Here is a 12587-nt window from a genome sequence, read left to right as displayed (position 1 = left end):
TGAGTTCTAATTATTTCATAAGATTTCAGGAGCAGCAAACCTCTTCCCCATCTATAACTCTTGTCTTCTGCCTGCCTGTACAGAGAAAACACTGGGAAAATGTACCTCAATTTCATCAATGTTGAGCTTCTTGAACTCCTTCTGCATTTGCTTTGCACCGGCCTTCATGGCTGCCACAGTGGCGTGAGTGTCTTTCAATGTCTGAGTTGCATAATTGGCCTGTTCCATGTTGAACGCCTGCTGTCTCAAGTTGTCCACTTGCTGTTCGTACCTGAAAAATGAGTCCTCAAAGCGATTTTTAAAATGCCAGTGTGTGGTAAAATTATATGTGCACCTGTATTTCCCTCTTATGAAAGTAGATTATGGACTGAAAAAAAAAAAAAGGGAAAAAGAAGAGAATCAAAGTGTTTGAGGTGTAATGCTTAGGATGTTGAAAATTAGATAGACTGACAAGAAACTAGAAGATTCTCGGAATAATAAAAGATAAGATGAATGTGTAGAAAACACTGAAGAGAAGAAGGGGCAGGATGATAGGACATGTTAATACATTAAGAAATAATTTCCACAGTATTTTTAGGGGGTGTCGAGGGTAAAAATGGTAAGGGAAAACTGATACTGGAACATTTCCAACTAATAGCTGAGTTGTTGTTGGGTGCATCTTGCATCTGCTGCTCTGACATTAAGAGGCTGACACAGGAGAGCAATGATGTGTGTGTGTGTGTGTGTGTGTGTGTGTGTGTGTGTGTGTGTGTGTGTGTGTGTGTGTGTGTGTGGGTGGGGGGGGGGGGGGGGGGGAGAGACACGAAAGCCTAACTAACCTAAGGACATCACACACATCCACACCCGAAGCAGGATTTGAACCTGTGTGGTTCCAGACTGTAGTGCCTAGAACAGCTCGGCCACCCCAGCCAGCGATGGGCACACAATATCAAAATTTTTTCACAATATATTGATATACATGCCGATATCTAAATTATCAATATATCAATATCAAATACTGAGTATTGAAAGTGATATTCTATTTGTCTGTCTTTTCTAGACTCGGAGGCACTGTAGTTCTAACACATTTGGTGACAGCACTGTTTGTGAATGCTGGAAATTACCAATCCCCGCTCCCAACTACAGAGCAGAACGTGCACTCTCTTTACCCCATGAGTGCTTGGAACAAGAAAAGATAGACACACTGTAAAAATAATGTCACACACATTACTGCACTGGAACTTAATGGAAAAAGGACCCTTTTTATCTAAAATTTTCATGTTAAGTACAGTAATACATGTGCAGAACACCTATCAGAACTGTTTCATTCCCGAGACTTATCACGCATGAAGATGAGCCAAAAATATCCGTATTTCACAATATATCCTACACCTGTGAACTAATTTACTTTCTTTAGGAGAACCAGTCTTTCCTCAACCCCCACGTACAACAATCAGAGGATCTCTTTCCCAACAGGTGCCTTAAGGCCCCCACTTTGGCTCAAATTCTGCATGATGTACAGTTGTGAGTAACCCAAGTTTCACACAAATAGAATATAAACCCCATGCCACTTGAACTACACAGTGAATTTATTGTCACCAAAAATTTTATTCACAAGGTTGCTATGTCGTCGTGATCAAGTAAAAATTGCCTACCGTCATTACGATACTTGTATTTTAAGCCTATATCATTTAATATGTCTCTCACTGACCTAACAGATCTAAAAACATTATTTTTGCAACTAACTTTTTTCTCAATTTTTCGTCGGGTACTCGGCATTGTCATAAAATTCACAGACTGCCCATATGTCGTCGACTTTATCAATGTTGTTTAGTTTCATTAGAGAACTGTAACTAGACAACTACAGATGCTCAGCACTTTCGAATATTAGAGACAGAGCATTACATGAGACTAGGCACAAGTCCTCCTCCCATGAATCATGGACTTTGCCATGGTGGGGAGGCTTGCGTGCCTCAACGATACAGATAGCCATACCTTAGGTGCAACTGCAACGGAGGGGTATCTGTTGAGAGGCCAGACAAACGTGTGGATCCTGAAGAGGGCCAGCAGCCTTTTCAGTAGTTGCAGGGGCAACAGTCTGGTTGATTGACTGATCTGGCCTTGTAACACTAACCAAAATGGTCCTGCTGTTCTGGTACTGTGAACGGTTGAAAGCAAGGGGAAACTACAGCCACAATTTTTCCAGAGGGCATGCAGCTTTACTGTATGATTAAATGATGATGGCGTCCTCTTGGATAAAATATTCCCCCATTCGGATCTTCGGGCGGGGACGACTAAAGAGGATGTCGTTATCAGGAGAAGGAAAACTGGCGTTCTACGGATCGGAGCGTCGAATGTCAGATCCATTAATCAGGCAGGTAGGTTAGAAAATTTAAAAAGGGAAATGGATAGGTTAAAGTTAGATATAGTGGGAATTAGTGAAGTTCGGTGGCAGGAGGACAAAGACTTTTGGTCACGTGAATACAGGGTTATAAATACAAAAGCAAATAGGGGTAATGCAGGTGTAGGTTTAATAATGAATAAAAAAAATAGGAGTGCGAGTAACAACCAGCATAGTGAATGCATTATTGTGGCCAATTTTATATGCCAACTAGCTCTGCAGATGATGAAGAAATTGATGAAATGTATGATGAGATAAAAAATTATTCAGGTAGCGAAGGGAGACGAAAATTTAATAGTCGTGGGTGACTGGAATTCGTCAGTAGGAAAAGGGAGAGAAGGAAACATAGTAGGTGAATATGGATTGGGGCTAAGAAATGAAAGAGGAAGCCGTCTGGTACAAATTTGCGCAGAGTATAACTTAATCATAGCTAACACTTGGTTCAAGAATCATGAAAGAAGGTTGTATACATGCAAGAACCTTGGAGATACTAAAAGGTATCAGATAGATTACATAATGGTAAGACAGACATTTAGAAACCAGGTGTTAAACTGCAAGACATTTCCAGGGGCAGATGTGGACTCTGACCACAATCTATTGGTTATGAACTGTAGATTAAAACTGGAGAAACTGCAAAAAGGTGGGAACTTAAAAGACATGGGACCTGGGATAAACTGACAGAACCAGAGGTTGTACAGAGTTTCAGGGAGAGCATAAGGGATCAATTGAAAGGAATGGGGGAAAGAAATGCAGTAGAAGAAGAATGGGTAGCTTTGAGGGATGAAATAGTGAAGGCAGCAGAGGATCAAATAGGTAAAAAGACGAGGACTAGTAGAAACCCTTGGGTAACAGAAGAGATACTGAATTTAATTGATGAAAGGAGAAAATATAAAAATGCAGTAAATGAAGCAGGCAGAAAGGAATACAAACGTCTCAAAAATGAGATCGACAGGAAGAGCAAAATGGCTAAACAGGTATGGCTAGAGGACAACTGTAAGGATACAGAGGCTTATCTCACTGGGGGTAAAATAGATACCGCTTACAGGAAACATAAGAGACCTTTGGAGAAAAGAGAACCACTTGCATGAATATCAAGAGCGCAGATGGAAACCCAGTTCTAGCCAAAGAAGGGAAATCAGAAAAGTGGAAGGAGTATATAGACGATCTATACAAGGGCGACGTACTTGAGGCAATATTATAGAAATGGAAGAGGATGTAGATGAAGATGAAATGGGAGATATCATACTGCGTAAAGAGTTTGACAGAGCACTGAAAGACCTGAGTCGAAACAAGGCCCCTGGAGTAGACAACATTCCATTAGAACTACTGACAGCCTTGGGAGAGCCAGTCCTAACAAAACTCTACCATCTGGTGAGCAAGATGTATGAGACAGGTGAAATAACCTCAGACTTCAAGAAGAATATAATAATTCCAATCCCAAAAAAAGCAGGTGTTGTCAGATGTGAAAATTACCGAACTATCAGTTTAATAAGTCACAGCTGCAAAATACTAACGCAAATTGTTTACAGACGAATGGAAAAACTGATAGAAGCCGACCTCGGGGAAGATCAGTTTGGATTCCGTAGAAATGTTGGAACACGTGAGGCAATACTGACCCTACGACTTATCTTAGAAGAAAGATTAAGGTAAGGGAAACCTACGTTTCTAGCATTTGTAGACTTAGAGAAAGCTTTTGACAATGTTGATTGGAATACTGTCTTTCAAATTCTGAAAGTGGCAGGAGTAAAATACAAGGAGCGAAAGGTTATTTACAATTTGTACAGAATCCAGATGGCAGTTATAAGAGTTGAGGGGCATGAAAGGGAAGCAGTGGTTGGGAAGGGAGTGAGACAGGGTTGTAGCCTATCCCTGATGTTATTCAATCTGTATATTGAGCAAGCAATAAAGGAAACAAAAGAAAAGTTCGGAGTAGGTATTAAAATCCATGGAGAAGAAATAAAAACTTTGAGGTTCACCGATGACATTTTAATTCTGTCAGAGACAGCAAAGGACTTGGAAGAGCAGCTGAATGGAACGGACAGTGTCTTGAAAGGAGGGTATAAGATGAACATCAACAAAAGCAAAACGAGGATAATGGAATGTAGTCAAATTAAATCGGTTGATGCTGAGGGAATTAGATTAGGAAATGAGACACTTAAAGCAGTCAAGGAGTTTTGCTATTTGGGGAACAAAATAACTGATGATGGTCGAAGTAGAAAGGATATAAAATGTAGACTGGCAATGGCAAGGAAAGCGTTTCTGAAGAAGAGAAATTTGTCAACATCGAGTATAGATTTAAGTGTCAGGAAGTCATTACTGAAAGTATTTGTATGGAGGGTAGCCATGTATGGATGTGAAACGTGGATGATAAATAGTTTAGACAAGAAGAGAATAGAAGCTTTCGAAATGTGGTGCTACAGAAGAATGCTGAAGATTAAATGGGTAGATCACATAACTAATGAGGAGGTATTGAATAGCATTGGGGAGAAGAGGAGCTTGTGGCACAACTTGATTAGAAGAAGGGACTGGTTCGTAGGACATGTTCTGAGACATTGAGGGATCACCAGTTTAGTATTGGAGGGCAGCGTGGAGGGTGAAAATCATAGAGGGAGACCAAGAGGTGAATACACTACGCAGATTCAGAAGGATGTAGGCTGCAGTAGGTACTTGGAGATGAAGAAGCTTGCACAGGATAGAGTAGTATGGAGAGCTGCATCAAACCAGTCTCAGGACTGAAGACCACCACCACCACCACCACCACCACCACCACCACAACAACAACAACAACAACAGGCACAAGTGTAACATTAGCACACTTTCAGCTACATGACAGAGCTGTAGTCTGCAACAGTTGTCATGACATAGGATTTACAAAATTATGTGGTTGCACAATGGAACATACTGTGCAGAATGTTGTTACGTAAAACAGAATAAATTGTAAAGTTTAGACTACTCATAGGTGCCTGCATAACAGAGCCACTGAGTACAAGGATCAATGTTATGTTAATATATTAAACTTGTGACTATTATTAATGAACATTCATCAACCTATCTTCTCCCATGATCTAATTGCAAACACTGATCCACCTAACTGCTCTCAAATTTTAATTAAAAACATTGATCCACCTACTTTCTCCCATGATTCAACTAAACATTTATGATGTTTATCAAAAACTATTTTTCTTTGTCCTATCTGACACATCATTCATCATGTTCCCTTCCCATCTTTTACAGAGCACACAGCTACCAACAGCAACATGCAACAGAAAAGCCACCAATACCACAAGTGAACTTTTGCTCTACGGTTGACCTATAAGGGTGAATTTGAGATTGAGACGCTGGCTTTTGCTCTCTCTCTCTCTCTCTCTCTCTCTCTCTCTCTCTCTCTGTGTGTGTGTGTGTGTGTGTGTGTGTGTGTGTGTGTGTGTGTGTGTGTGTGTGTGTGTGTGTGTGTGTGTGTGTTTAGGAGGAGGGGGGGGGGGGGGAATTATTCCTATCCTGGTCTAGGGTTGAGCTATATAGACTAAATTATAGACTAAATGGAGTTTGCAATACTGCCCCTCCCCCCGGCTGGATCAGTGTTCCAGAGTGTTGTATCTTTAACAGTGTTCTTGTTCTCATTACTGAACTTTCATTTAGTCCCTACCCAAAAACCCCCTTTTCCACATGACTGTCCCACTATCATCATTGTGTTCAGTTAGTGTATGGATTTGCGTGGAATTTGTGTCTTTAGAGGTGTTATGAACAATGTTTTGGTCAACATGTTTGATATAGCAAAGACAAAGGCATGGGAAGAGTTTACAAAAAACTTGATGTGAAGAGCAATAAGAAAATGTTCTATAAAATGATGAAAAATAAAAGGAAGGCTTCTGAAGTACCAGTAACGATAGAAACAGAGGACGGTACTGTGATTGAAGATCTAGGGAATATAAAACATCTCTGGAAAGAACATTTTAAGAAACTGTTAAACGCTGAGGAGCAGGTACACGAGGAAACTAAAAATAATTGAGAAATTGAGAGAAGTTGGGAAGCAGAATTAGGACAAATTACATTGGAAGAAATGGAAATAGCTGTGAAGAAGATGGATGAGCGGAAAGCCCCAGGACCAGATGATGTATCTGTGGACATGATACGAGCAGCATGTCCAGTGGGAATGCAGTGGCTACAGAGGGCACTATCAAGTGTATGGAGAAATAGTACAATACTTGACGATTGGAGAAGGGAGACATTGTTCCCATCTTCAAGAAGGGCAATAAAAGACATTGTAAAAGCTACAGAGGAATAACCCTTATGAGTCATACAGTCAAGATTTTTGAAATCGAATAAGTTGAGAGTATAACAAAAGCGTGATAATAGTTTTTATAGACATAGAAAAGGCATATGACTCAGTTAACAGGGAAAGACTCTGGGAAGAAATGAAGAAGATTGATATAGAAGATTGATACATTAATGTAATAAAGACAATGTACAGAGGACACAATTGTAGAATTAGGACACCATAGGGGAACTCTGAATACTTCGAAATAAGACAAGGACTTAAGCAAGGAAATACTCTATCTCCTGCACTTTTTAATGTTGTGATGGAGGGAGTGAATATGGCAATTGAAGATACAGTAAAAGAAAAAGACAAAGAGATGATTTTTGCAGATGATGTTGTAATATGAGGTGATAAAGAGGAAGATGTACAGTTACAACTTGATGCGTGGAAGGAAATAATGTAAAGATATGGATTAAAAATAAATAAAGATAAAAGTGAAGTAATGGTATTTGGAGGAGAGAAAGGGATCAACAGAAATATTACCTTGAATGGAGCACCCTTCAAAGTGATAGAAAGTTTCACTTATTTAGGGAGTGAAATATCTAGGGATGGAAGAATATCTAACAAAATTAATAGGTTACAGAAGGGAGGTAATTTCTACCAAACAATAAAACACCTGATTTGGAATAAGGAAGTTACAGAAAAAGCAAAACTCCTTATGTGTAAGAATTATTACTTCCCTATCGTCACCTATGGCGGAGAAACATGGACAATGACAGAAAGGGACTGGAGCAGACTGCAAGCAGGGGAAATGAAATATACTGTTCTAAAAACTGAGTCGAGTCACGACGAAGGAGGCTGAGAATTAGGTAGGAAGTTAAAGTGTACTTACAGTGTCAGCTTTTCTGTTGCATGCTGCTGTTGGTACTGACTGATTAATTGAGAGGGTTTATGGGACCAAATGGCAAGGTCATCAGTCCCACAATTCCAAAGTTACTCATCAAAGAGAGAGGGTCTGCTAAAAGTGGACAGACCCAGTCCGAGGAGTCAAACCATAAAACAAGGAAGTTAAAACAAACATAATAAAAGGTTAGACCAAACCAAAAACTGGAGAAAGAAGAGGAGTGTTTTGCACGAGAGATTGGTCATGAAGGTCCCAGACCGATAAAACATGAAGAGGGGCCCCAACCATAACCACCCTGCCCCTGCTCCAAGAGTAAAGCAAAGCCTTATAAATGGAAAAAAAAACCAACATTGATGAATCATCTGCTAATATTAAAACTAAGGAATCTGGAGAAGCAAGGAAAAGCTCTAAACTGCAGTAGTCACCTTGATTGTGTGAAGTTTGTTACTGAGAGCAGCACACCAGATGTCATTCCACTTTTGTGCAAAATGGGATGTGACACAGATCCGCTAACCGCAGCTGGAGTCATGAAAGGAATGGGAGGTAAGTATCTGCTTCTCTAGCCAAACAGTCAGCCAGTTCATTCCCTGGGATACCCACATGACTTGGGACCCAGAGAAAGACAACTGAGCAGGCAGCATTGCCAAGGGAGGAAAGGTCATGGATAGCAAAGACCAAAGAATGACGAGAGTAGCATTTGTTGATTGCCTGCAGGCTGCTCATTGAGTTGATACATATTAAAACACTATGAAAGGCGGTCTGAATAACAAAATGGAGGGCCTTAGTAATGGCTAGTAGCTCTGCTGTGAACACACTACCTGATCCCAGCAATAAACGGTGTTCTAAGCCAGTAGAATATGTGAAAGCATATCCTGCTTTATGAATCATCTTATAACCGCCAGTGTAGAAGATAGTAGCATCCTGGAACTCTGCAAGGATGGAATGTGCAAGATGCTGGAAGACCATAGGGATGACACACCTTAGGACTCTGGAATAGGTCGGTCCTAATCCATGGTCTAGGCACTGTTCAAGGGGAAGGGGTATGAGAGGAAATACAATTCCAGTGAGTGGAGATAGAGATTCTTACAAATGGAAGACGCATACCAACTGGCAATCCCACCCACGGGGAGTGATTAGGAGGGAGATGCCCCTCACTTGCAAGAGGACAGGGAACACAGGATGAACAGGCAATCTGAAAATGGCAATTGCATAAGAAACCAGGAATTGGCTGCATCGTATTTGTAAAGGGGAATCTCCACATCTTCGAGGAGACTGTCAACGGGACTAGTGCGAACGGCACCAATGGCCAGATACCACCCCCCCCCCCCCTCCCCCAGTCATGAACAGGATCAAGTATTTTCAAAGTGGAAGGAGCCACTAAGCCATAAACCTGACTTCCATAATTCAATCTGGACAAGCCAGAGCACAGTGAAGATGGAGAAGAGTGGCACGGTCTGCACCCTAAGATGTGTGGACCAGGAAGTGGAGGGCAATAAGCTTCTGCATGCATGTAGTCTTCAGGTGGCAAATATAGGGAAGCCATGTCAGCTTTTTATCAAAAATATGACCCAAGAAATGGGACTGTGCTACAATTTGTCAGAGCTGGTTGCCTAAATAAAGTTCTGGATCAGGGTCTACTATGGGTTGACAACAAAAAATGCATGGAGGGAGAAAACTAGAAGCTGTGCGAGACAGCCCACACATGGGACCATCAGACGGCACCTTGGCTCCGGCACTCAGCAGGTGCTACTGAGTGGGAGCTGCACCAGATGCAAATTCGTCCTCATACAATGTCGAGATAATCAGAGGCACAACAGAGGTTACGAGCCCATTGATGGCTACGAGGAAGAGCGTGACGCTTAATACAGAACCCTGTAGGATACTGTTCTCCTGAATCCAAGGGGTGCTGAGTGAACCCTGTAGGATACTGTTCTCCTGAATCCAAGGGGTGCTGAGTGAAATGCAACTTCAGCCAGAAAGAGCTGGTGGAATAAAAACTCATGAATAAAAATTGAAAGAGAATTGCAAAGCCACAGTCATGGAGGGTAACTAAAACGCGTTAGCACCAAGTCATGTCGTATGCCTTTTGCAGGTCAAAGAAGACCGTGACAAGGTGCCGGAGGTTACTAAAAGCCTGTCAGATTGCACTTTCCAGTCTGAGTAAATGGTCGGATGGAGATCACCCTTCACAGAAGCCACACTGATACAGGTACAAAATGCCCCAATATTTGAGCACCCAACATAATCGGAAGCTAACCATGCTCTCAAGTAGTTCATCAGGGTAATCGGACTGCAGCTGTTTAGAGACACTGGGTTCTTCCCAGGCTTAAGGATGGGGATAACTATACTGTCTCGCTGTTGAGAGGGGGAACGCACCCGTGAGCCAAATGCGGCTTGAAGACCCTGAGTAGAGATTGACTCCATGTAACGTTCAAGTGTTGGATCATCTAGTAGTGGATGGAATCCGGGCCTGGGGTTGTGTCACATGAAGAGGTAGGAACCTGCAAAAATTCCCATTCAGTGAAGGGTTCATTATAGGGTTCAGCTTTGAAAGGGTTGAAACAAAGGGGGCTCTGTTCAACGCTGTGCTTCTGCCGGAGAAAGGTTGCAGGATAGAAAGATGATGCCCATGGTATCCCAATGTGTGTCGCGAGATGTTCTGCAAGGACCAATGGCAATGGATCAGTAGACAGGGTACCATGGAGATATAGCCCTGGATAGTTGACTGCCGGAGGTGGCCCAGAAAGCTATGGAGCTAGGAGAGGAAAAAACTCAATCCCACACAGTAGAGCCCGGATGCGAACCGCGATCGTACACCCTGACCGGGGCCGCCTGTCTGGAAGATGGACGATCGAGTGCGGGAACAGGAGACGGTAGTTGGGATGCCCTGGCAAGCTACAAACGTGGGCAGCATAAGCGGCCAGAAGTCGGTCGCGCCGGATCCGCAATGGAGGAACACCAGCCTCCACAAGTAAGCTGTCAACAGGGCTTGTCCGAAATGCTCCTGTGGCGAGTCGGATCCCGCAGTGATGGATGGGATCCAGCAATTGCAACGCTGATGGCGACGCCGAACCATAAACCACACACCCATAATCAAGGCGGGACTGGATCAGCGCTTGATACAGCCGGAGAAGGGTGGACCGATCGGCACCCCATCCGGTGTGGCTAAGGCAACGGAGAGCGTTTAAATGCCGCCAGCATGTTTGTTTAAGCTGCCTAATATGAGGCAGCCAAGTCAACCGGGCATCAAATACCAGTCCCAATAACCGATGCGTCTCTACCACAGCAAGAGGTTCACCGTCAAGGTAAAGGCGTGGCTCAGGGTGAACCGTGCGACGCCGGCAGAAATGCACAACGCAGGTCTTAGCGGCCGAAAACTGGAAGCCGTGCGCTACAGCCCACGACTGCGCCTTGCGGATAGCGCCCTGCAGCTGGCGCTCAGCAACTGCAATGCTAGCGGAGCTGTAGTAGAGGCAGAAATCGTCTGCATACAACGAAGCTGCGACGGACGATCCCACCGCCTCAGCGAGCCCATTGATCGCAATTAAAAACAGGGAGACACTGAGGACAGACCCCTGTGGGACCCCGTTCTCCTGGACCCGGGAGGAACTATGGGACGCAGCAACTTGCACGCGGAAGGAACGAGACGACAGAAAATTCTGAATAAAAATCGGGAGCGGGCCCCTAAGACCCCACCCATGAAGTGTGGCCAGGATGTGATATCGCCAAGTCGTATCGTACGCCTTCCGCATGTCGAAGAAGACGGCAACCAGATGTTGGCGGCGTGCAAAGGCTGTACGGACGGCAGACTCTAGGGAGACCAGATTATCGACGGCAGAGCGGCCTTTGCGGAACCCACCCTGAGACGGAGCCAGAAGGCCTTGAGACTCGAGGAGCCAACTCAACCTCCGGCTCACCGTACGTTCTAGCAACTTGCAGAGAACGTTGGTGAGGCTTATGGGGCGGTAGCTGTCCACCTTCAGTGGGTTCTTGCCAGGTTTCAACACGGGGAGGACGATGCTTTCTCGCCATTGAGACGGGAACACACCCTCAACCCAGATGCGGTTGAAAACATCTAGGAGGCGTCGCTGGCAATTCACAGAGAGGTGTTTCAGCATCTGGCTGTGGATGCGGTCTGGCCCAGGAGCCGTATCAGGGCAAGCAGATAGGGCACTCTGGAATTCCCAGTCGCTGAAAGGAGCATTGTACGACTCCGCGTGGCGCGTGTGAAAGGAAAGCCTCCAACTTTCCAACCGCTCTTTCCGGGAGCGGAAGGCCAGTGGGTAATTCGTAGATGCGGAACACTGAGCAAAATGCGCTGCTAACCGGTCCGCAATCGTGTCGGAGTCAGTACACACCACTCCATTCAGCGAAAGCCCAGGGACAGAGACAGGCGGCCGATAGCCATGGAGTCGCCTAATCTTAGCCCAAACCTGCGATGCAGAGGTACGGACGCCAATGGTGGAAACATACCGTTCCCAGCACTCCTGCTTCCGTTGGCGAATAAGGCGTCGGGCACGGGCACGGAGCTGTTTAAAAACGATGAGGTTCTCCAAGGACGGGTGCCGCTTATGGCGCTGAAGAGCCCGCCGGCGATCTCTAATCGCCTCTGCGATCTCGGGCGCCCACCAAGGCACAGTCCTCCTCCGAGGGGACCCGGATGAACAGGGAATCGCAGATGCCGCCGCAGAAACGATGCCGGTGGTGACCGACTGAACCACCGCATCAATGGTGTCAGGGGAAGGAGGTGCGATAGTGGCGAGAGAGGAGAACAAGCCCCAATCAGCCTTATTCAGAGCCCATCTGGAGGGGCGTTCAGAAGAGTGACGCTGTGGTAGTGACAGAAAGATGGGGAAATGGTCACTACCACATAAGTCGTCATGGACACTCCAGTGGATGGATGGTGAAAGTCCGGGGCTGCAGATAGAAAGGTCGATGGCCGAAAATGTGCCATGGACGACGCTGAAATGTGTCGGCTCTCCCGTGTTTAAGAGGCAGAGGTCAAGCTGCGAGAGAAGAGTCTCGACATCTCTACCCCGGCCAGT

General features: G+C 44.6%; 1 protein-coding gene across 1 annotated transcript in view; it reads right to left on the bottom strand.

Annotated features, from left to right (window-relative positions):
• Window positions 1-12587, bottom strand: part of LOC126293488 (charged multivesicular body protein 5) — a 56886-nt gene that overhangs the window by 35590 nt on the left and 8709 nt on the right. Inside the window, exon 3 of the mRNA XM_049986741.1 lies at window positions 106-271. Coding sequence (XP_049842698.1) covers window positions 106-271 — 166 coding nt within the window. The remainder of the gene's footprint in view (window positions 1-105; window positions 272-12587) is intronic.

Source organism: Schistocerca gregaria, chromosome 10, assembly GCF_023897955.1.
Source record: "Schistocerca gregaria isolate iqSchGreg1 chromosome 10, iqSchGreg1.2, whole genome shotgun sequence".
Taxonomy (NCBI): domain Eukaryota; kingdom Metazoa; phylum Arthropoda; class Insecta; order Orthoptera; family Acrididae; genus Schistocerca; species Schistocerca gregaria.
The sequence above is the reverse complement of the archived record's forward strand: the minus strand, read 5'-3'. Positions and strand labels throughout refer to the sequence as shown.